The 23,972-nt window shown below is 42.9% G+C and overlaps 2 protein-coding genes across 8 annotated transcripts; one reads left to right on the forward strand and one right to left on the reverse strand.

The window, feature by feature from the left end:
• The first annotated feature begins 2,083 nt into the window (after positions 1-2,083).
• On the forward strand, positions 2,084-15,570 carry Zscan30 (zinc finger and SCAN domain containing 30). Of its 7 annotated transcripts, none has more exons than XM_050134991.1 (5): positions 2,084-2,130; positions 5,164-5,242; positions 6,995-7,417; positions 7,689-7,848; positions 11,533-15,570. In XM_050134991.1, the coding sequence occupies exons 3-5, from the start codon at positions 7,013-7,015 to the stop codon at positions 12,474-12,476; spliced, it is 1,509 nt and encodes a 502-aa protein (XP_049990948.1). In that variant the 5' UTR covers positions 2,084-2,130; positions 5,164-5,242; positions 6,995-7,012; the 3' UTR covers positions 12,477-15,570. The 7 variants fall into 7 exon arrangements, with proteins under 7 accessions (XP_049990948.1, XP_049990949.1, XP_049990944.1 ...); XM_050134992.1 differs by having other exon boundaries at positions 2,093-2,130; positions 6,999-7,417; XM_050134987.1 differs by having other exon boundaries at positions 2,111-2,130; positions 3,713-5,242.
• A 1,467-nt stretch (positions 15,571-17,037) lies between these two features.
• Znf397 (zinc finger protein 397) lies at positions 17,038-23,728 on the reverse strand. The gene is made up of 4 exons (XM_050134999.1): positions 23,508-23,728; positions 21,610-22,085; positions 21,268-21,409; positions 17,038-18,718 (listed from the first exon to the last, which is right to left on the reverse strand). The coding sequence occupies exons 2-4, from the start codon at positions 22,015-22,017 to the stop codon at positions 17,691-17,693; spliced, it is 1,578 nt and encodes a 525-aa protein (XP_049990956.1). The 5' UTR covers positions 22,018-22,085; positions 23,508-23,728; the 3' UTR covers positions 17,038-17,690.
• Positions 23,729-23,972: the final 244 nt, after the last annotated feature.

The raw sequence follows: 23,972 nt of genomic DNA on the forward strand, positions 1-23,972 counted from the left end.
TTTCTTATAGAACCCAGGACCACCAGCCCGGGGGTCGTTCTTATAGAACCCATGGAACCACCCTCAGTGGCTGGGTCCTCCCCCATCAATAACTAATTTAGAAAACGCCCTATAACTGGTCTTATGGAGGCATTTTTCTCCGTTAAGTTTCCTTCCTTTCAGATAACACTAGGTTGTTAACATACGCCCAGCCACTACACTCCACCCCCCTTATGAAGCCAAGGTGCAGGCCTTAGATTTTCAATCCTTCTGCGTGAGCCTATGGTGTTGTGGGGATTTCAGACATGTCACTTCTTATTTTCTCTCTATAAAAATGACATTATTTATTTAGTGTGTATGTGTCTTTGCACATACCTTAACATAACATGGAGGTCAGAGGAAAAACTGCACTAATTGGTTGTTTCCTTCCCATTTCGTTGAGTTGCAGGACTGGAACTCGGGTTATTAGCTGCGCCAGCAAGTGCTTTATCCACGGAGGCGTCTTGCAGTCCTCTTGAGTGGTGGTGCTGTTTTGAAATAGGGTCTAGCTATACAGCTCTGGCTGACCTGGGACTCCTGGTTGTCTTCCTGCCTTAGGTTCCTGAGTGATGAGATTTTAGGTACGCACTCCCCAACCCCTGTTTTTCATGGTAAAATGACTTTCTTTATTGATATAGCATCATTGTCCAGCCAGTAGAAGCACAATAGTAGTAGTAGTGTGTGTGTTGTATGTATATCCTTAAAGGAAATTGGCTTACACAAATATAGAAACTGGTCAGGTAGTCTTGCAGTGCTCATGCGACTAGGAGTCTAATGCTGGAATTTGATATTGACAAAGCAGAAAGGAGCAGGAGCAAAGCGGAAGAAACCAGAGTCAAGCTAGGAGCCACAGGTGTAAGCTGAGACTCCTGGTCATGGAATGAAGCCTTGGGTTAATATTATTATTACTGGCTTTTATTTTTGAGACAGAGTCTCTATTATGTAGCTTTGACTCTTCTAGAAATCACTATTATAAATCAGAACTCATAAAGATCCCCCTGCCTCTGCCTTCTAAGCTGAGATTAAAGGTATGTGCCACAATGCCTTGATAACATTGGAATTTTTTAGGACTATGTGAATTTATTTATTCAGTAACTATTACTATATCAGACACTGCTACAACAGACACACAGGATCTAGAGTGGTCTTCAAAAGCCTGAGCCCTCTCAGCTTGAAGATTCATGAAGAAGCAAGGAGATGCATGCAGACTCTTGTGTCATGACCACAGAATTATGTGCTGTACAAAGCTCAGTGAATAACACGACTGGGCAACAGAACCGGGGTCAGAGAAAACGGCAAGAACATTCTTCTTTTTGATGTTTGTAATCGTGGTCGTCCCCCCAACCCCCAATCTATTTGTACAGAGACATGGTTTCTCTGTGTAACAGTCCTGGCTGTCCTGGAACTCACTTTGTAGACCAGGCTGGCCTCGAACTCGAGATCCATCGAACTCTGCCTCCTGGGATTAAAGTCATGCACCACCACTGCCTGCTGTAATCTTGATTTTAAGAAAACATAAACCATGCATGCATAGAAATGACTAGCTTTGCTGGAAGACTGTATGTAGTTCACCATAGAGTCCTGAAAGAACGTGAGTGCTGGTTTCTGAAGGGTATTTCAGAACCTGCATAACTTAGGTATTCTATCAGGCTCAACACCTGTATTTTGATTTACACCTTTTTTGGCTCTCAGGAAAGCTTTGTCTTTAAACAATGATCTTAATAAAGTTGGGAAAGAATAATCATCAGCAGGGAGTCCTTTGCAGCCAGACCAACTTGAGGGGAAAGTACACATAATTTAATCATCAGTAGCTTCATGTGGCCAATGTTGTCCATATTGGATAGTACAGATATTGAACATTTCTTGAAAACCTGACTTGATTCAGCTCTCAAGATCTGTTTCACTGTAAAATTTGTTTGCAATTTTATCATGTATTCAGTCACTCTTTTCTCAGTACACCCCTCCCTAGCCGACTCCCCAAAGAGCACGGCGGCCACAGAATAGTAGTCCTCCGGGGTTCCTAGAGGGACCCTCTCATCCCCACTTCCGGGGGGAGTGCTTCTAGTGGCTTCCCCGCTTCCCCGGGCGGTTCGGGCTACCTGCGGAGCCGAGGTGAGTGCCAAGGTGCAGCCCCTCGGCTTTGATGCCTTCCAGCCCCTTCTGGTCGGGCCGCCATCCTCCCGTACACCCTCCCTTCTACCCCTCGCCCCGCGCCCGTCTCAGGGAGAGCATGGAGCTGTGCCAGGCCTCTTCTAGGTCCGCGGGTCGCCTGTCTCTCATCTGGCGCCTCTGCTTGCCGCGCGCTCCCAGTTGCGGTTCTTTTACACCGATTGCTCTCCCACTTATCCGCGCCTCCTGCTTGCGGGTGCTGCCAGGGTCTTTGCTTGAGAACAAAGCTGGTTCCAGGGCCGGATCTCAGTCATGGTCTTGGCTTTCCTTTATTAAACACTCTGAGAGCACCAGCTTCTCTGTAGGTTATTATTTTAAAATCGGCGACAGGGTCTCACTCGTTGCCCAGGCTGGCCCTGAGCTCACGCTAGCCCAGGATGACCTTGAATTGGGCGAAGTCCTGCCTCAGCCTCCCCACAGAAGTCACAGCCCTGTGCTACCAGGTCTGGCTTTCTGTAATTGTATGCACTATTAGATACAAGTGTACTTCTGTTTAACACATGCCGCCCCCTCTTACCCCGCTGTTGAGTTCTGTAAGGCAGGGTAATGTCCTCATGACCGTCCAGCCCCTAATAGAGTGTCTGCACACAATAAATATTAACAAGTTTGTGAAAACCAGGCCCTCTGGTGAGCACCCTGACTTAGTAATCTGATGTGAGCGGCATTCAGCAGAGGCGGCATCAAGAGTGTGGACTTCAGAGTCAGGCCTATAGTCCCAGCTCGCAGGTGGTGGAGGCAGGGGGACCACATTGTTAAAGGCCAGCTCAAACTCAAAAACAAAACAATAACAACAACAACAAACACCAAACTCAACAAAAGCAAAGTCAACAAAACAGCAGTCCAGATTACCTCGCAAGCCCCATAGGTGGGGCAGCTTGGATACACTGTTTCTCTTAGCACAGGTGAACTTACACTGTAGCATGCTGTGAAGACAAAGTGAGTTGAGACATTTGAAATGGGCTGATAAGGCTGGGCTCTACTACAAAGGCCCAATGTGTTGTTAAGTATTAAATGATCAAGCAGGAACATTCTGACACCTTACTTTCAGGACAGATGCCTTAATAGTTAGTAACAGCCTTCCCTGGCAGGAGAGGATTGCTCAGAAGGGTCGTGGGGGTTTCCTCTTGGTTAGACTGATGGCTAGTTGGGGGCCTGGATTTGCCTTCCAGGTAGGGCTTGGACCCAAGCTCAGTGCCTCCCATCCCCTTCGCCATTTCATGGGCGACAATCCAGGTTTTCTGATCAGAACGGTTACTTTATATCCTCGTGGACAAGCTTGCTCCCCCAGTTTGTATGCTAAGAAGCAGGGGTGTGGCCCTGAAACACTGCAGTGCCTGTCTAGACATGCCCTCTGTGAGAGGATGGGAGAATCGAGAACTTGGGCTTGATTTTATTGATGTCCTTTTGGTAAATTTCCCAGTGAGGCCTGCCTATTTTGTAACTCACTCCTTGTGGAATGGGATTTGCCTCTTGCCTTGAGTATCTTACTGGGCCAGTTTTAAAATGTGGTTTTATTGTTGTTCAGGTGTGGTGAGACAGAGAACAGGAGGTGACTGAGTTGGAAAGGCTAGATTTGTTCCCACAGTCCTCAGGAGATGGGCCCTGCCTTGACACGAAAGCTCCCATTCAGGAGGCAGGAAAAGCGAGGGGAAATGGTAAGAATCTTGACTTACCATGGCAGTGGCGGAGCAGCAGAAACACATTTCGTGTTTGCTTGTTTGAGTCACTTCAGCGCACCTTGAGAGGTGGAGATTTTCACGCTTGTTTGCTGCTGACCTTGAAGTGGTTAGGATGGGAGAGTGGTCCTGAGGGTGAGAGCCTTCCTGAGACCTTGGGATGAGGGGATTCCCAGAGAAAGGATGCTCACACCTAGTTGCTTCCTGCTGTGGGAACTGGGAGGAGGATAATTGGTGTGAAAGTGTGTTTAACATACCAGCAGCCCGAGCTCCTGTAGCACCTTGCTCTTTCCAGGAGAGGGAATGGAATCTCAGAAAAGGTCAGCTGCTGAGTAAACTCTCACCATGATTACTAGACAGAGTATGATTGGCTGACTCCAACATTGGTGCTTTTGTGAGCTAAATCACTTCCCTGCAATCTGCCAAATGCTCTGGAAACGTTTCCCAGTTTGTATTAGGTACCTGACAGTGTTGACCAATGCTTCTTTGAAATTCGTTTTTGATCATGCTGACATTCACGTGAGTGCATACACATACGGACATGCGCGTGCACACACACATATGTAAGTTCAGTTATATATGTATTTGTGGTGTATAGTTTCATGTTATTTTTGGGTTGAGTAATTTTTGGCTCACAATGGTGAGCCAGAACAATATAGATTGTTGTATAGTCATGGACAAGACCAGTAGTCCCATTAAAGTGTTTGTATGATGTGTATCTGTGTGCATTTATGTACACCATGTGCAGGTGAGTCCCTGGACCTGGAGTTAAGGTGGTTGTGAGCCCCTGTGTGGGTACTGGGAACAGAACCTGGGTTCTCTGTAAGAGCAGTAAGTGTGCTGAACCATCTTCAGCAAACCCTCCCCACCCTAATAAAGTGTTTTTTCCCCCAAAAAGCTGAAGTAGTTTGAGGGAAATGTAGTTAACTTTAACCTTGTTAACCTTACAACTCCTTGACTGAGTCAGAGTTCTCAGCACTGACATGTCAGGATCTTTGTAGACGCTGTCACAGATGTAGTTCCTGGGATCTGATTTAGGTGCATCTGACTGAGCTAGAAGTCACCCCACTCACATCCTCAGTGAGTGAGATGAGGACATTAAAAACTCTCCCAAGGCACATGAAGGGAATATATGTAGCATCCTTACTAGTAGTATATCTAGTCTTACTAGTAGTATATCTAGCTGCCAGCCAGAACCGATAGCTAGCTAGTGAGTGATGCATAATGGTCTTTTTGTTTGTTTGATTTTGTCTTTTAGATTCTTTTATTTTTCATTTATTTACATGTTCTGTGTACTAAGTGTTTGCAGAGCCCTTGGAAGCCAGAAGTGGACATTGACTCCTCTGGAACTGAATTTACAGACTGCTCTCAGCTGCCCTGTAGGTGCTGGACTTGATCCCAGGTCCTTTGGGGGAACAGTTAGTATGTGTGCATGTTGTTTGTCCCCGGTTATTTCTGAAGCATCTGTTAATATCTGTCACAGCACAGAGGAAATGCTGCTTTGAAGGTATCTCAGACCCAACTTTCTTACTGAATAGTTCAATATATGGCTCACTCATCTTCCAGCCACTAGAGGTGCCCAGAAACCTGAATTCTTTCTTTAGATTCTCAGTAGGTTAGAACTCATTATGTAGCCAGAGCTACCTGGAATTCAGTCTTCTTGCCTCAGGCTAGTAAATGGTGGGATTACAGGCTTGAAACACTATACCTGGTCTTGACCCCTCTATCTTCCAAACCTTTATCAAGTAGGTCTCTAAGTCTTGCTCAGTTTCTGTATCTTGGATCCTATTCCTCAAGCCATTACAGTCTCTCACCTGAATGACTGTGGACCCACCTCTTCTGCATACCACTCTGCCTGGGAGACAGACCTTCCAGCCACGCTGTGGCTTTGGCTCAGACCATGGATAATTTGGCTGTTCTGCTATAGGTATGTTTTCTCTTAGTATCCATTAGTGTTCCAGGGTCTGGCATAGACTTTTAAATGTGGGTGCATAGAAATACCTGGGGCATTTACTAAAGCCATATTCCTGGAGATTTTGACTGGATCTGTCATAGGGCTCATCTTCCGTGGCTAATTGAGCTATACCCGGAGGTGACAGCCGTTGGTCTGCTAGCCCTAAACCACCGTCAGCTTCTGCCGTGGGCCTTGTCACTCAGATCACACTCCTCTGAGACTTATCTTGCAGGCTGCTCTCCCTGCCTCCTCTGGTCCCTCTCACTGGTCTTAGTCGTTGGTCTTTTCCTTGTGTTTACTTTCCTCTGATTTATCTTGCTGTTTACCTGTTGTTACTCCACACTGAACTCAGAGGCCATTGGAAGAAAACTTTAATGTGAGACTTGTTTAGCAGTCTGCATAGCACACAGTAGGTTTTTAAGTATTTGTGAAATAATGAAGGGAATTTTCTGCTGTGACTTTCAGTGAGGAACAATCTTCCCTTCTTTGTGCATTCATGGACATCTCCTGTGACCCCATCCAGACATTTTTGCCGTCATTACTAATTTGCAGTAACAACCAAGACTGGTTGGGGCAATCCATTCCGGAATAAAAACAGCTAGTGACTGAACGTCAGGCAAATTCAAGATATTTGACTTCATCTGTAAAACATGGGGTGATATTTACTGCACAGTGGTATTGCTGAAATCCAATAAAATAGCTCTTGAAAGCTGCCTGGCCCATGACCAGTGCTACATTTGAGTTCCTGTCTTTTGGGAGACTCTGACAGGGCTAAATACTCTGCATGCAAAGTCCAGCTCTGCTGTTCATTAGCTGTGTGCCTGTCTCATTTGGAGAATGGACAAATCATAATTGTCCTTAAGGAGCACTATTATCCCTAATGTTATTACTGAAGGTCACTTGATTGTAGCTATACTAAAATTTTGTCTCATGTTCTGAAAACAATCTTGAATAATCTAAAGGTTATCATTTGTATGGAAGTACCGTACCCTTTTAGCCCGTTTTCTACACAGGCACGGTAACCAGAGGGTTGCATTCCTTAGCTCTGCAGGCCAATCTCTCCCCCCGCCCCTAGTGGTGTATACCAAGTGGCTGTCCTCCATAAACATGTAGTTACATTCTGAGCACATGCTTTCCCTGTGTAACGTGAACACTGTCCACCTCCTCTCTGCCTCAGCTAGGTAGTCTTTTCAGGATGTTCAGAGAGGCCACAGCCTTGGCTTGTCCTGCTCCAAAAGGACAAAATGGACTCAGCTTTGTGAAAGTTGAAGAAGAAAATGTTTGGAGGCAGGACTTCAGTCTTCAGGGAAACCTCCAGAGCCAGGAGGTTTTCCGCCAGCAGTTTAGACAGTTTGGCTACTCTGACTTCACTGGGCCTCGGGAGGCTCTGAACCAACTGCAGAAGCTTTGTCAGCAGTGGCTGAGGCCAGAGGAGCGCTCCAAGGAGCAGATCCTGGAGCTGTTGGTGCTGGAGCAGTTTGTGGCCATCCTGCCTGTGGAGCTGCAGGCCTGGGTGCAGGAGCAAAGACCTGGAAACGGAGAGGAGGCTGTTACTCTGCTGGAGGAGCTGGAGAGAGAATTTGATGAACCTAAACAGCAGGTAAGAGGTAAGGGTTTTGTTGTTGTTGTTGGTTTTGATCTATTGTGGTTATTAGAGAAGCCATTATGAGTAGCACTGACTTGGCTCTTGGGAACTTAGCCAGTTTCTGCCTCTCGGTAAATAAATTATTCACCCATTAGTTCAAGTCATGGGGTCTGTAGTGTTGTTTTCCTAGTCATCTGAAGAGTTTTCTGGCTCTTCTGCCTTGTCCATCGCTGTTGGTGATTCTCCTGTATATCATTAGTCACAGTGCTGGTATTTGTTGTTCTAGGACGCAGCTCTTGGCCAAGAAATGACACTCATGGGAACACAGAAACCTCTGAGTAGCCCACTGCAGTCCTTGGAGGACCATTGCAGGAGTGAACCCCAGGAGCCTCAGGTTTTCCACGAGAGAGATGGGGCAACCCTACGATGTAGGGTTGAGGATGAAGGTGAGCACTATCAAATGTGCCAAGACTTCCTTAGTGGCTGCCATCTGTACTGTCGCTAAGTATTGTGGAAATCATGCTGACTGTGAAATAGTCTTCTATTGGCTCAGCCTAGAATCTGAAATTTCAATATAATTTTTAAAACTTGGATTAATAATTAAAGTCTTTCATAAGATTTTCTGATGCCATATTCCAAGACTAATGCTGTTTTCAAAAGTATTTTTGTCACACTTATAAGGAAGTTTCTAAGAAGGGAAAGGGAAAATGTAATGTTAAAAATTGTCAGATGCAAGCCAGATGTTGTGGCATACACCTATAATACCAGTACCAACTTGAAAGGCTGAGAGGTAGGAGGGCTGCGTGACCCAGGCCAGCCTGGACTACACAACGAGATGGTCTCTAGAAGAAAAGTAGCAGAGCATTGGTCACTATGTAGTCTCACTAAAAGTCACACTCTAGAACGTACAGGGCTAAGGTGGGAAGTCCTCAGAAGAACACATATGTGAGAGGTGTGTGTGTGTGTCATCTGCTCCTGCTAGGGCTGACATCTGATCTTGTTAGAGAGGTACAGTCACAGACAGAGGAAGACATGTGCTCTGAAATGCTCAGCAGGCTAGATCCAGCAGAAGCCACCTTTAGGGTACTAAAAGCCTGCCAGGAAATTTGACTTAGTATAAAACTTGCTGGGAAGCTGCCAAGGTGGACAGCTTCTTTGAAATTTATTCTAGTGTTTGTTGTTTGCTGTCCTAAATGCTGTAGGAATAAAGAGAAAGATCTTCCTCGCTGTCCTTCTAACTCCCTCAACTGATAAAACACACATGCTAGCATATGCCAGTATTATGGATAGGACAACGATAGATTTGAAATGAGAAGGCAATAAATGAAAGTATCACAGATGCCAAGGATTAGAGCCGAAAGGACTTTTAAGTTATTGACAACATCTCTGTAGACATCAGCCATCCCAGTGGCTAGTGCCTGTTACATCTGCTTCTGATTTCATTTTCACTAAGCAATCTTGTTACAGTCCCACGAAGCTTAATTATTAAGAGAATGCCTTATTCAGTCAAATCTATGTAAATTACATTATTCTTATTACAGTTATACTATATAGTTACAAGAGGTTGGCTAGTATGAGCCCGCCTTAAGAGGTCAATCTGTTGTATGTTGATAGAATTAGATATAAGAGAACAAAAGCCTGAAGGCCTGACCTTAGACCTTGGCAGTTCACCAGAGTAATCACGTAAGTTATCTACTGAGGTTAATTTAGAAACACCCACTCACCCTTACACATTCAAATGCATTTTAAAAAATGATCTTATCATATTGCCTTACAGAGAACTATCTACTAATAGCTAATAATACCTAATTGTTGTTGTTTGATAAAGATTTTATTTATTTATTTGAGACATGGTTTCTCTGTGTAGCCTTGGCTGTCCTGTAACTCACTCTATAGAACAGGCAGGCCTCAAACTCAGATTCACCTGCCTCTGCCTCGCAAGTGCTGGGATTAAAGATGTGTACCACCATAGCCTGGCATCTATATTAGTTTTTAATCAGTATAATAAGATACCTGAAGCAGTTAACATTATAAAGAAAAATGGTTTATTTGTTCATACATTTGGAGATTTAGGGCTGTGTTACCTTCATTGGCTCATTTCTGGTTAGGGTCCTTTCTGTAACATCATATGGCGTTGGTTATGAGAGTACAGACAAACGTGTGATCACATAAAAGCGACAGTAGAGACACCAACTAAGGTTGGGTTCAGGTTTTTAGAACAGTCCTTGCAAGAACTAACCAGTTCTCAGTTTCCATGGGAAACATCTTAATCCTTTTGGAGAGCGTTACAGTTGATGGGGATATCCTAGTAGGCCTGCCCTCTTAAAGGCTCCATCAGTTGCTACATCACTATACTGGGACCAGACTCCCAACAGAGAAGCCTTAGAGAACAAACCCTAACAATGTCTAAATCTTTTAGGACAGATATATCTACTCCTCCCCCATCTCCCTTTCTATCGCTGTCTTGGTTTTTTGAGAGTCTTGCTTCATAGCCTTGACTGATACTCAACCTGTAGACAAGGCCTGTGCCTCTTCCTCCTGAGTGTTGGAATTAAAAGCTGTATGCCACACTTGGCCCTCTACTTAGTTTTATTAAGGTCTTGACAGATTCTGATTTCCTTTAACGTATCATTGGTTGAAGCTCTAGCTCTTACTTAGTACCTTAGGGTATGACTGTACTTTTTGGACATGAGGTTACTGTGTTCCTTATCCATTATGCCTGCTGTCTTTTTGGGAACAGGGAAAAATTGTTTTTCTGATTTATGCAAACTTTCTCTGGTCCCATCATTTCACTTAATATAATACTTATTTTTATTGTTTTGTTTTCAAGACAGGGTCTCACTAAGTAGCTCTGGCTGTCTTGGAATACACTGTGTCAACCAACCAGAATGGCCTGAAACTCACAGAAATCCACCCGTCTCTGCTTCTTGAATACTAGGACTAAAGGCATGCACCACTATGCCCTACAAGTGCACTATTTTTATGCATTAATTATATACTAGTGCTTTGTTGGGCATTTTATTTATGTTTTTTTGAGATACGGTCTCAGTATATAACCCTGGCTGGCCTGGAACTCAGTATGTAAATGAGGCTGGCCTCAAACTTAAAGATCTATTTGTCTTTGTCTCCTAAGTACTGGGATTTAAGGTGTGTGCCACCACCTAGCCTTTTTCCATTAAGATAAGCACCACTTTGAATAAGTGTCACTATAACTTTATTTCTTCCTAAATGCTTTGTCTTTTTCTATTGCTTATATTGATTTGCCCTATTAGGAACCTGCCAGAATTTGCAAATGCTATCTTGCCTTCTATTCCCTGCCCACCTCCCTGTGTCCAATACTTATCTATCCCCCAAACATTTTATAGTATCACATGCTCTCCTACTTTGTTAGATATACGACTGATCTACAACTCTTAAGTCATCTTATTCCTGATTCTGTATAACCTCTTTTCCTTTTTCATGTTATCTAACCTAGAATCATCTCTTCCCTTTCTGGTTTATGACTGGTATTATTGTTTGTGACCTCTAAGTATTGTTTTCTTGTTCAATTGTCAATGTCTCCAATATTTACTTATATTCTTTGTCCATTTTACTCTCGAGTTCTGTTTAGGGGAATTCTCATTTTCCCACCTGTATCCCTTTCCCCAGTCCTGGAGATTAAACCCAGGGCCTTGTGTTTGCAAGCACTCTAAAGTCACTGGGCTGTATGTCCAGCCCTGGTATTTTTTTTAAACGTATGAATGTTTGCCTGCATGTTTGCATATGCACTACCTGCATGCCTGGTCCCCACAGAGGCCAGAAGAGGGTGTTGTATCTCCTGGAACTGGAGTTAGAGATGGTTATGAGCCACCAGGTGGGTGCTGGGAACTGAACTAGGGTCCTCTACAAGAGTATGCCCTCTTAAATCACCAAACCAGCCAGGTTTTTGTGAGTTCAAGGCCAGCCTGGTCTACAGAGTTAGTTCTAGGACAGCAAGGACTGTTACACAGAGAAGTCCTGTCTTGAAGAAAAAAAAAAGCACCACGCCATCTCTTGAGAACCAGCACTTATCCTTTTCCTTTGTTTTATTTATTGTTCCTCCTATAGCGTTTTTAACATAAAAGAATGACACACCCTATTCACATTTTTAGATAGCAAGATGGTGACTGACAAAGTACTAACAGCAAAGCAAGAAATTATTGAATGTGTTACATCAGTGGCCATGGCATCTCCAGGAAGACTTCCTAGGGAATCTTCTCCAGTACAGATAGTTGAAGAAACTATGGGATATCTGGACATCAATAAGCAAAGAGGAAGTGATGATGCAAGCAACAAAACAAGTCCACTTTCTTCCCAGGAAAGCTATTTCAGTCTGGCAAGCTTTAACAAGAAACCCCCCACAGAACAGAATACCTTCAAGTGTAATGAAGGTGAAGGAATTCTCAGTCTAAACCTACACAGTACTGCACAGTCCAGAACTCACACAGGGAAACTGCTCTATGAGTGTTTGGATTGTGGGAAAGCTTTTTGCCATAGGTCAAAGCTGGTTAGACATCAAAGAAGTCATACTGGAGAGAGACCTTATGCATGTAAAGAATGTGGAAAAGCCTTTGGTTTCAGAACAGATCTTGTTAGGCATCAGAGAATTCACAGTGGTGAAAAACCCTATGAATGTTGTGACTGTGGGAAAGCTTTCAGGGGCAGCTCAGGGCTCATTAGGCACAGGAGAATTCATACTGGAGAGAAACCTTACGGTTGTGAAGAGTGTGGGAAAGCCTTCAGCCAGAGCTCCACTCTTATTCAGCATAAGAAGATTCACAGTGGAGACAAAGGCTATGCGTGTACTGAATGTGGTAAGGCTTTTAGGAGAAGTTCTGTTCTTAGGGAACACGAAAGAATCCATACTGGTGAGAAACCTTATGAATGTAATGAATGTGAAAAATCCTTTAATCAAAGCTCAGCCCTCACCCAGCACCAGAGAACCCACTCTGGGGAAAAACCTTATGAATGCTATGAATGTTGGAAAATATTTAGGTATAGGTCAGGCCTTATGCAGCATCAGAGAGCACACACCAGAGTTCAGCTCTGTGGGTAAGAGTTATGTAATTGTGAAATGCAAGGAATTCACTTTGAAGGGGGAGATTCCACAAAAATTAGAAGTTTCCAGACAGCAAGACTTTTTCTTTCCAGCCTAGTTCAGTTCTCTTAAGAGACCCACACAAACAGCTTACATATTGGAAGAGTTTTATCTAGATCTTGTTTATAGAGTCTGGTAAAAAGACGGACCCACTCTGAATGAGGACTCTCACCAATATGTTCTTCATCCATTCCCCACCACAGATAGAACTGTCATTGAGCACCTCCATGACCTCCATGACCGTGGATCCTGCACGATCTCCTTACAAATGCAAAGATCACTGCCCAGCCGAAGTGTTTTTGTCTGGCAGGAGTGCATTTTTTAAGTTACTGAAGTCTGAAATGTTGAATTGAGGCTATGAAATGTCATGTCCTGGGTCAGTTTAATATCTGAGGAATGGAAGCTGTCTGCCCCATTGCCAGTTCTTTCAACCCTGAGCTTCCTGATGTAGTCTACTTCCTTATTGGTACCTCCTGGGCCTAACCATTGGGAGAACAGACTTGATCACTGCCCCCTCAAAATTTAGGGCTAATCGAATATACAAATTTATTAACCAAGTAATTCTGGTAAGAGTGTGTCAATAACTGCCAGATAATTGTAGGGCTCTGTTGGAAGATATTCAGAGATGCTTTACCTGATTTATGAATTAACTAAATATATCCTTGGGTGTGATATCTCATTTGAGACTTAAAATACAGAAGTTAGCCAGGCTAATGGCAGAAGAACAGAGGCAGAGTTTGTATAATATATACATGGAATGATGAGAAGAGAGGATCTGGAGACATTCCTGTTTCTTCATTTCCTGCTGGAATTTTCTGATTCCAGTTCAGAAGCCAGGTTGGTTCCTTTTGCTGTTTGTAATAGCCTGAGTTGGATCACGAGACTTTTATGATCTGGAAGTACTCAGTTAGCGTGGGAACTAGTGTTTCTAATGTATACCAAGGAAACAGCATACACTGGAAGCTGAGGGACACTGGGGTCTGGAGTCTGTTTCAGCATTAGGCTTGCAGATGATAAGCCACTTGAGGGAAATACATATTGAATCAATCTCTCAGACTCTTCAAAACTTTAATTTGGCAGTTTTAATTAACCCATGATTGCTGATGGTAATTTTTACTTAGGAAAATGCACCATTTTTGAAGACTTGGTAATAGCTATTGTGAGTAGAGGAGATAAAAATGGAAATGGTTCTCACTTCCAAAGGATGTGCAGTTAAGTAAGATCTGACTTAAAGAGATAATTCAAATGGACCGTGAATTGCCTTTCTTATAGATGACAAGTGTTTTAAGTATCATTTGACCCTTTTTCTAATTGCGAGCATTGAGAAGTATAACTCATCCATAATTGTGTTACCCATAGCAAGATTAACTTTTGAACTACTTCCTGTTTTTCTGTAATTCTATGTATTTCTGGTAAAAATCTCTAGTATAATTTTCTAATTTTAATATTTTTATGTTCAATATGCACTCCAGTTGCTTAGTATCAGCATGCAATGGAATGTATTGTAATAAAACTGAAATTTTAAAATTTTGCTTTTAAATCATTCAGGTAAAAACACAGTATGAGTGGAGTTAGGCTGGAGGGTAGGAAGGAGTAGAAAAAAGGGAAGTAGCACACTTAATTTCTAGTTCCTGAATTAAATGAAACAGCATGAAGCTGTGATAGCCAGACTTTTGAGTTGCTGGAGTACTGGAGTGGAAAATCAAGACCCTTTTAAATTCATACATATACTAAATCCACCAGGATAGCCTCCCTCAGCAGTGCTAAGTGCTGAGAAAGACCTTTGGTCTGACATCAAATTATGTGCATGTGAATGCAAATGCCTACAGAGGCCAGAAACGGGCACTGGATCCCTTTGGAGTGGAGTTACAGGAGGTAAACCACCCGGTGTGGGTGCTGGGCATGGAACTCTGGTCCCCTACAAAACAGTTCCTGCTCTATGCCATCTCTCTAGTCCCATGTTTTGGGTAATTTTGAGACGGTTTCATATGAAGCTTATGGCCGAGATGTGACTTCCTCTTCAGTGGTTTGCAAACAGAAGTAGGTTATTAGGTCACTGTCAAATGACTTGGAAACTCAGTCCTCTCAGATCTAGTTGCAGGCTGTGGCATGAGGGAGGAAGGTAAGTTCCATGTGAGGCAAGCACTGCTTTACAGGCTGCTCCTGGAGCAAGAGGAAGAGCAGAGAGAAGGGCACTGGCTGTTTTCCTTTCAGCTGCTGTTGGCGTCCACTCCGTTTCATGAAGGCTGACATTGACTGTAAGATCATCTTCAGCCTCGCTAACATGAGAATACAGATGAGCTAACTTGTTTATGTCTGCTGAACTCATGAGAAAGCCCTAATGACAGGAGTTCTGAAATACCACCTGCTTCTCTGAGCCATAAATCATCATGCATGAAAGTTAACTTGCACAGGAATTTAGAATTTGAAGGGGTTCTTTCAATATTATGAAAGTATGTCTGCATTGATTTCGTCAACAATGAAAGATCAGAGTTAAGTTAGTTAAAACTTGAGACAGGGATGTCTTAGAAGGCAAGTACTTATTTTCACTATTTTGGGCTTTTGTTCACTACCCGCTCTGCCTAGGGCTACGGATCTAGGGATTAAGCCTGGGGCCTTAAATATGGTAAATTTATGCTTTACAACTGAACAATATAGTTCTCTTGCCCCTCCCTCTATAGGCAGTGCTAGATTTTGCAGTAAAACTTTAAATACAAAAATAGCACATTACCTGTAACTTCACCACCCAGAAGTAACCATCTTGACATTGTATGTCTGTTATTTTTAATGCATAAGTTTTACATGGGTTCATGTTGTATATAGTGTATTTAATATCTCATGAATGTTTCACATGTTTTAACAGCTTGTAAGACTGCATATCCATGGTTCCTTAAGTATATTTCTGGGTAGAGTGTCAAGGTCCAATGCAGTGTTGAAGGGTTTTGGTACTGATTGCCAGAGGTAATGTATTCACAGTTCATTAGCAGCAAGAGTCCTAATGTTCAAATCCTTGTTAATTTTATATGGAAAATAAATACCACCTTCACTCCTATTTCAACGTGACTGTAACTTCCATGACTGGACATATGTGTATTGTTCACTAGCACATCTGTGATTTTAATGTTAGTGGGATTTTTTCATGGATCGTATAAAGTACATATAAAATTGTAGTTCTGAGTTAAAACTCTGGACCTTTTAGCTATGATAACCTCCATTTCCCATGTGTACAATATGATTTGTACTAATGACTAACATACGCAAAACCCTTGACAAATACCCGTTATATTTCCTTCTGATCCTATGTAAGAGATCTAGAATATCTCCTTTTTTTTTAACATTATCTACTGAACATCTACATTAGGCATTTAGTTTGTTATTTTTATTGGTTAGTACATACTCACCTATAAATGTCCAAGACACCATTACTTTTGTATCCTTGTAAAAATTATTTTTCTGTTTCTACATAGATTTGATTTTGTTAAGGTATATTATTCCTCCAAACTCTTAGGTCTTTGAATTGACTGTTTCTACCCAGTGTTTTTGAGATGGTCCCATCATGCAGCTCAAACTGACCAGGTATGCCTTTTGTCTCACTGTTGAGAGACTGCAGGGATGACAAGGCTTTTTGAGTTGATCAGCTCTCCACGTTGCACCGTGCACCAGCATTAGGATACTCTTCCTGTGGGGCTCCTCAGAAGAGGGCAAGGCCCAACAAAATCAGCGTCTTCACTGCTCTAGCATTGCCTTTAAAATGTTCAGGATACTGCTAAATATTGCTGACATAAGACAAAATATGTGCAGGGTAATTGGAGAAAAAGCCAAAGACCCAGAAATGGAGAATTTTTGAGCACCTGCACAAGGCAGATTGTGCTCAGGTGGAGAAATGGCAGCATTACAAACAGTTGCTATGGCATCTTTTAATACAGCAACTCCAAAGAGTCTGCATCTAGGCTGTTCTTATATAATGGACTCCTCCCACTCTCTGTAGTTTAAACATTGTCTCAGGTTGTGCTGGGAAACTGATTAGCCCTTACCATTAGGCCACACTGACCAAGGACTCTAGGTTTTTACGAGTTTATTAATAGAAACTTCATAGGCTCATATGCAGTGCTGAGAGTCTGGCTGTAATCCTGTCTCACAGGATGCCAATTTTGAACTCAATAGGTAATGTTCCATATTTTGTTCCTGGTGATAAACAAAACAATCTCTTTCATTGTAACCTGGCCTGTCTTCCTTCCTAGTTAGCTCATTTTCCATGTCATTTCAATATCCTTTATCCAGAGTTCTTCACAAGAGGGAAATGGGGAAAGTGCAGGGCAGTGGTGGCATACGCCTTTACTCCTAGCACTTGGTGTGCAGTGGCAGTGGCAGGCAGACTTCTGAGTTCAAGGCCAGTCAGCATGGTCTACAGAGTTCCAGGACAGCCAAGGCTACACAGATAAACCCAAACTCCACCCCCAAACGCTGTAATAGTGACCATACTAAAGTGTCATTACCTGACTAGTAATGGCCATTAGACTGTAGAAATATCTTTCATTTTATTTCTAGTCACTGGCACAAAGCCGGTATAAAAAAATAACAGAACTGACCACTTGCCTAGCATGTGAGGCCCTAAGTTCAATACCCAGTACACAGGTGGGGAATGGACAGGGCGCTCAGGTTGTCTAAACTAATTTGTATCTTTTTCTTCCCAAGCTCAGTTTATTTTGAGCCTGGCTTGGGATCAACAAATCATCAGTGAAATTGTTTGCTCACTTTTCTTGTTGACTGGCTGCTGTTGAGTAAAAAACTTTTGAATTTCTTAAGCAGTCTCTCATGTCATTCATATTATCTGGTACAGACAATCAGATGTACTGACAGACAGGATGAAGCCTTTTCCCATGACGTTCTCATGGAAAATGAGGTCTCAATATTACATTTTTTTTTTTTTTTTCCTGAGTATTCCTAATGTTAAGAGCAAAGCTCAAAGGAATGGTCCTTTATCTTGCTCTGGTCAATCACAGGAAGTTTTGAAGAAAATTCGCAGTGGCATCAGGAAGTGCTACACATAGCAAGTTAGACTGACTAAAGACCGTTTGTTTTTTTAAAACTACCTTTGTGGAATCCTGCTCCAAAGTCAACGTTCTGGCTAATATAGAGAAAAATAAACTATTTATGAATCATTGTATTAAGTTACTTAACAGTGTGTACTCTCTGATGGCGCATCAACACTGATCTGTGCCTAAAAGCCTTCCCACATTCATTACATATATAAGCTTCATCCCCAGAATGGATTCTCTGGTGCTGAACAAGGGCTGAGCTCCTTTTGAAGGTCTTGCCACAGTCATTACACCGATAGGGTTCCTCTCCACTGTGAATTCTCTGGTGTCTGATGAGGTTTGAGTTCAGACTGAAGGCTTTTCCACACTCCCTACATTCATAGGGTTTCTCTCCGCTGTGTATCCTCTGATGGGTGATCAGCTCTGAGCTCTGCTTGAAAGCTTTTCCACATTCACTGCACTCGTAGGGTCTCTCTCCTGTATGAATTCGCTGGTGTCTAATAAGCTTTGAGCTCTGACTGAAGGTTTTCCCACACTCGTTACACTCATAGGGCTTCTCTCCAGTGTGAATTCTCTGATGTATGATTAGGTAAGAGCTTTGACTGAACGCTTTGCCACACTCGTTACATTTACAAGCTTTCTCACCTGTATGAATTTTCCGATGTCTAGTGAGGGCCGAGCTCTGATTGAAGGCTTTTCCACATTCATTACATTCGTACGCTTTTTCACCACTATGGATTTTCTGATGAATAATGAGATATGACCTCAAACTAAAGGCCTTCCCACACTGGCTGCATTTATAGGGCTTTTCTCCAGTATGGATCCTCTGATGCTGTGTCAGAGAGAAATGCTGTTTAAAGCTGTGCCCACATATATCACATCTGTAAGGTCTCTCTTCTGGAGAAACTTTCTGACATGTTACAGAGTTGGTACTTAGAATTAAGCATCTTTGAGATTCATCATGATGATCTCTCTTTGCTAAGGATTTGTGTGTGAAGATCACTTGACTAAAACTACCCCTGTGGAGAGGGGAACTTCTCTGCTGCCACTCTAAATTGCTTTTGTGCTCACTAACACCTCTAAATGAAGGATCCCAAGAGAGTCCCGGTGATTTTTCTTCTGAAATGTCCTCTTTTGCTGTTGTTTCATTATTCTTAGAATCTGACATGGTAAAAACAAAACAAAATAAAATTAGTAAAACTCCAGAATTTACATTGATTCTTCAAAACTCTCAAGTCTTTCTGTGTACCACAGGTTAGCCTGATACTTCTTGTTCAAAGGATTCTTCCTACCCAACTTTCCAAGTCGTTGGGATTATATGTCATCTCCATATGGCTAACTTAAGATACTTTTTATGTAAGGGAAAATAGACCCTTCTAGAGTCCATTTAGAAAGATGTCACTGTCCCCTAGGATCTTTTCTCTTTTCCAGTGCTGAAGTCTACATCTATCTTCCTTTACCTTTCACCTTTCCTTTCTTTTAAGACATCAACTGGACAATTGCTCATTACTTTTCTACTATTTTCAGTCTCTTTCTAAATTGACTTCCTGTAATGATTAGTTTTTAATTATCAACCCACCACAATCTAGGGTCACCAGGGAAGAATGTCTCAGTGAGGCTGTCTGGATCAGGTTGGCTTGTGGGCGTGTCTGGGAGAGGGAAACTGTCTTCTGTTAATTGATGTGAAAAGGCCCAGCACACTGTGGACTATATCATTTCTGGATGTGGGTCCCGGACTGTGTAAGAGTAGAGAAAGAGTATAGTAGCAGGCATGCATGTTTTCATCCTCCTTTGCTCTTTACTGTGGATGTAACTTGCTGCTTCATGTTCTTGCTGTTTTACTGTCCTTCAACAATGAAATGTAATCTGTCATCATGAGGTAAAACAAACCATTTTCCCTTTAAGTTGCTTTAGCCAGGATATCTTACCATAAAACCCAAAAGAAACCTAAGACAATCCCACTTACCAGCTTACGTGCAGGTCACTCCCGCCCTCCTTAAAAACCAAGCCTATGTATCTGCTGAGCAGCCTCACATTTACAGTGAAATTTCTTGAAACGGTTTGTCTAGAATCATCCCATTCTGCAGTCTGGTTTCTAGTCTGCCTTTCTCTTCAACTCTACTGCTCCTTGGCAGTACTCTTGTCAAGGTCACTGCTTTTATAACTGTATAAATTGAAGGGGTACTTTTGGATCTTAGTCTTTTTGTAGCACGATACTGAGAGACATACCTCTCATTGTTCTGTTTCCTCTTGAGATAGGGTTTCTTTCACTGTCCAGAGCAGGCTGGCCTCAAACCAAGGGCAAGCCTACAGCCATCTAAAGGCTGGAGTTAGAAATGAGAGTGCCCTCCTTCTCTCCCTGTTGTTTTAGATTTTAGGGCTAGTCACTTAAAAACTACACTCCTTCAGAGTCTACACTGGGTTTTCTGTATCTTCACTGTTGAACTTTACCCTAGATTTCAATTAGTACTTGCACTTAAGTTCATGTCTTCTCAGATCTTCAAGTCTACCTGGAGACTGTCATATTGAAGTTTTGCTTATATTTATACCCAAATACACCATATCAAATACATCAGTTTTTTTTTTAAGAAACAGTACCATTATTAACCAAGTCCTTCAAGACTGAAACTTTATCACATTCAGATTATTCTCATTCACGATCTGCTTTTAATGATGCTCATCTACTGTAATGCACTTTCAATGCTGAGGAATAAGATTCAGCTTTAATCTTCTCTGTGCCTCAGAGTAGCACAGGTTTCCTCATTCATAGCCTCTTGGATGCCAAGTGTCTAATAAGTTTCTAGTCTTGCTTTTCTCAAATCATTTCTATCCTCTGCGGCTGAGTTCTGAACTACACTTCCTTATCCACTACCCTTCAGCTGCACCCCTTTACACATAGGATCTGGACCAGTGTGACATAAAGGCTGTAACAACTGTGCCTCGTTTTCTCCTTCAGATTTTCTTTCATTATACCTTCCTTTATCAATTCTCCAGTCAAATTAAAGTACTTATAATTTCCATAACGGTTTGTATTCTCACTTTAATGGCTTTAATTACCTCTTTACCTGGTTTTCTTTACTCTAGTTCAAATTACAGCTTAGATGTTTCTTCCTCCAGAAAGTATTCCTTGAATATTTAATTTTTAAAAAGATTTATTTTATTATTTTATGTATATGGGTGTTTTGCTGGTATGTATGTTATGTACCAAGTACACATATGGTGCCAGAGGGGTCAGTAAAGGGTATCGGATCTGGAGTTATAGACAGTTGTAAGCTGCCATGAACCCTGCAAGAGCAGCCAACTCTCCAGCCCTCCCTGACTCTCACATTAGGTCTGGAGCCACTTTAAGTGCTGCCACAGTACCCACACAGTGCCTACGTGCATTCCATAATTTACTGCACTAGGCTGCATCTGCTTTTCTCTGTGGGAACCACACACGAAGGCCTCAAAGTTACTTGAATAGAAACTTACCGACTACAGTATTAGACATTTTTAGCAGTCTTCAAAGTTACAAAACAATGAAGTGAATCAATGTCAGGGTCATACAAGGAAGATGACTGCAATTCATGAAGGTCACAGCTGCTAAAGTGAGCACCTCTGGTTTTGATTAATATAAGTGATACTCACATGCAACAAGTTTATAAATGCAAGCCTGCATTTTCAAAACCAGAGGCTCAACTTACATCAATCTAAGGATTTTCTATTCTTACCACTTTTAGAGGAAGGGCAAGGTTTCCAGGATTTTAGCTGTGTCTTCAGAGGCCGGACTTGGATGCTTGTTGAATCCTGGGATTCTCTGAGATATGTCAAATCTTTCCATGACACTGATGGTCCTTGTGGACTATCTGGGACCTGAAACCAGTAAAATATGATTAGTAAAAACAGGTTAATGAGGTCCCTGTCACAATGAAGGATGGGTGGTAGAGATAGGTATGTGCTATTGTTATATTAAGGTTGTGGTTCCTGAGAGATATTTTAACCAGATAAGATACTACATAATCAAGGTGGTATCCTCCCACCCCCCCAACAAAACATTGTATCTCTGTTCCCACCTGCTGCCCTGGATCATCAAACTCTTTCTCCAGATCCTCCAGCAGACTCACAGCTTCCTCACCACTTCCTGGGCCATGCTGTTGGACCCATGCCCTCAGCTCCTCAGGTAAGATGCTCAGGAACTGCTCCAGCACTAGCAGCTCAAGGATCTGCTCCTTTGTGTGCAGCTCTGGCATCAGCCACTGATGGCAAAGTTCCTGGAGTCGGCACAGCGCCTCTCGGGGCCCGGGTGTTTCATGATAGCAAAATTTTCTGAACTGCTGGCGAAACAATTCTTGGCAAGATTGGGTGCTTCCATTCTGTTTACAGTTCTGACTCCAAGAAAAGCTATCTTCTATTTTTACTAGTATTAATTCTTCTTCTTGATGATCCTGAGGTTTTAAAGTTGAAATTGCTCTGGATTCCATAGCCAGTCTGGGCTGAAATAGCTTACAGAAACCTTAGTATAACTGAGCTTTGTGCTTGGGGGAGGATCCTACAAGATATGAAAACACTATTAACTTATAGCATAGAAAGAAAAATCTCTAAAAACTTGTACTATTGAAAGGTAACAGGCTTAAACTAAATAACTTGACAAAGAATTAAGATCAAAGCGCTACTGTGTAGAACTCATAATTACAGAAAAAATGCTTAGAAGTGTAAGAATGCAATATTAATATGAATTACATTGTGAGATTAATTCCTTTTCAGTCATCTTTCTGATTAAATTCTTTACTCCATATATAAAGCAGAACTTTTTTCAGTGCTGAGAACGAACTCACAGTCTTATGAATGGCAGGCAAACACTTTGCTACTAAGCCACATCCTTGTCCCCCTTCGACAGTGCTGGGACTTGAACTCGGGCCCTTTGTCATTCGAGACAGCATTTTATCACAGGGCTACATCCCCAGCCACAGAAAATTTTAATAAAATACAGGCTTCAGGTTCAGAAACCTAAGAATAATAATACTTTGGCAAAATTTTTTCCCCTTTTTTTGAGACAGGGTCTATGTAGTCTTGGAACCTGCTATGTACATTGGGGTGGTCTTGAACTTACAGATCCTCCTGCCTCTGCAGTGCTACGATTAAAGGCATATAACATTATGCCCAGCGTTTGGCAGAATAGAATGCTAGCCTAATTTTCTTTTTAGTTATTGTTTTTTTATAGCACGTAGTGTTAGTCTACATTTAAGGTAGTAACACTTAAATAATTTGCACTAAACGTGAGTTAGTTTAAATAAAATATTGCTGTATACTCGCAGTTTGGTCCCACTACTAGTATACTGAAGTTTACTAGTTACACACTTACTGTGTGTGGGCTTTGTTTTGAACTAGTATTATGGAAAGGTTTGGCTTATGAATGAATTTAGTGAGGAATTCAGTAACTGTAAAATACTTGGCTTGGATTTAAAAAAAAACATGTTATTATGGATGCAAAAAGTCAATTTAGGTTCTCAAAAGCTGAGTATTCTAAATCCAATCGAAATATGGTAGTAATCACGTCCTAGATGTGGGGATATGGAACGAACATGACATGATGTTTGGAGCGGGAATATGCAGAGATCTGTACGTCCTTTAATTGTTAAAACCCGGCCCTGAGCCCCCTCCCCACCGGGACGGAGGCGGCGAGCGCACCGTCCCGTGTCCCAGCTTACACATCAACCCAGCCCCGTGCCCACCAGAGAACCCGACCCCTGACAAGGAGCCCAGGTCACACCACTGCCGTCCCCGACGGGTAACGGAGCACGGGCCACCCATTAACTCAGCCTGAAACTCTCCTGGCCCTTCACTGTCTGCCGCGCCCTTCACGCCCGGACGCCCGGGGCTCTCTCACGGCACCTCGGTTCCGTGGGCAGAGACCCCAGGCGCCGAAGACAGCGCCGCTCGCCGTCCAGGCTAAGCAACACCCGCCACAAACCTGGCTTCCTCGGCAGCCCGCCGCTCTCACCCTGCTACTCGCTTCCGGGTTACAGCACAGAGTCAGCGCAGGCCTTAGGGGCACCACCGGGCTGTCCCGCGGAAAGCGGCGGTCGAGGGCCTCGACGGGACGGGCCACCGCCTCTGCTCAGACCCGGCGCCCGTGCGGGAGCAGCCACGGCGGCGCACAGCAGCCACAAAGACCCGCGGCGCGTCCCCGCCCCTTCCGTTCGAGCGCGGCTGCTCCGTCTGTCCCGCCCCTTCCGCTCGCGCGCAGGCCCCTCCCACATGGGGTCTTTCTCCCACCTCAACCCGCCAGCTCCATTATCCCGTCAGTCCCTTCTCTTTCTCCCGGTTTCCCAGTTCCCTATTCATGTTTTCCTGCCATGACAGCGGTTTTTCGTGACAAGAGTGAACTTATGAGTGAATGCACCAGCAGTAGCAGTCGACGCCTCGTCCCCTGTGC

Source organism: Alexandromys fortis, unplaced genomic scaffold, assembly GCF_014885135.2.
Source record: "Alexandromys fortis isolate MF-2015 unplaced genomic scaffold, M_Fortis_MF-2015_v1.1 scaffold_25, whole genome shotgun sequence".
NCBI classification, from domain to species: Eukaryota; Metazoa; Chordata; class Mammalia; order Rodentia; family Cricetidae; genus Alexandromys; species Alexandromys fortis.

Coding starts and splice junctions, on each gene's coding strand:
- Zscan30 (XM_050134987.1), top strand. CDS start 5,081: ATGCATAATGGTCTTTTTGTTTGTTTGATTTTGTCTTTTAGATTCTTT. Junction 7,418..7,688: donor TTGATGAACCTAAACAGCAG/GTAAGAGGTAAG, acceptor TTGTTGTTCTAG/GACGCAGCTCTTGGCCAAGA. Junction 7,849..11,532: donor ATGTAGGGTTGAGGATGAAG/GTGAGCACTATC, acceptor TCACATTTTTAG/ATAGCAAGATGGTGACTGAC.
- Znf397 (XM_050134999.1), bottom strand. CDS start 22,017: ATGGAATCCAGAGCAATTTCAACTTTAAAACCTCAGGATCATCAAGAA. Junction 21,410..21,609: donor TTGATGATCCAGGGCAGCAG/GTGGGAACAGAG, acceptor TACTGGTTTCAG/GTCCCAGATAGTCCACAAGG. Junction 18,719..21,267: donor TTGCCCTTCCTCTAAAAGTG/GTAAGAATAGAA, acceptor TTACCATGTCAG/ATTCTAAGAATAATGAAACA.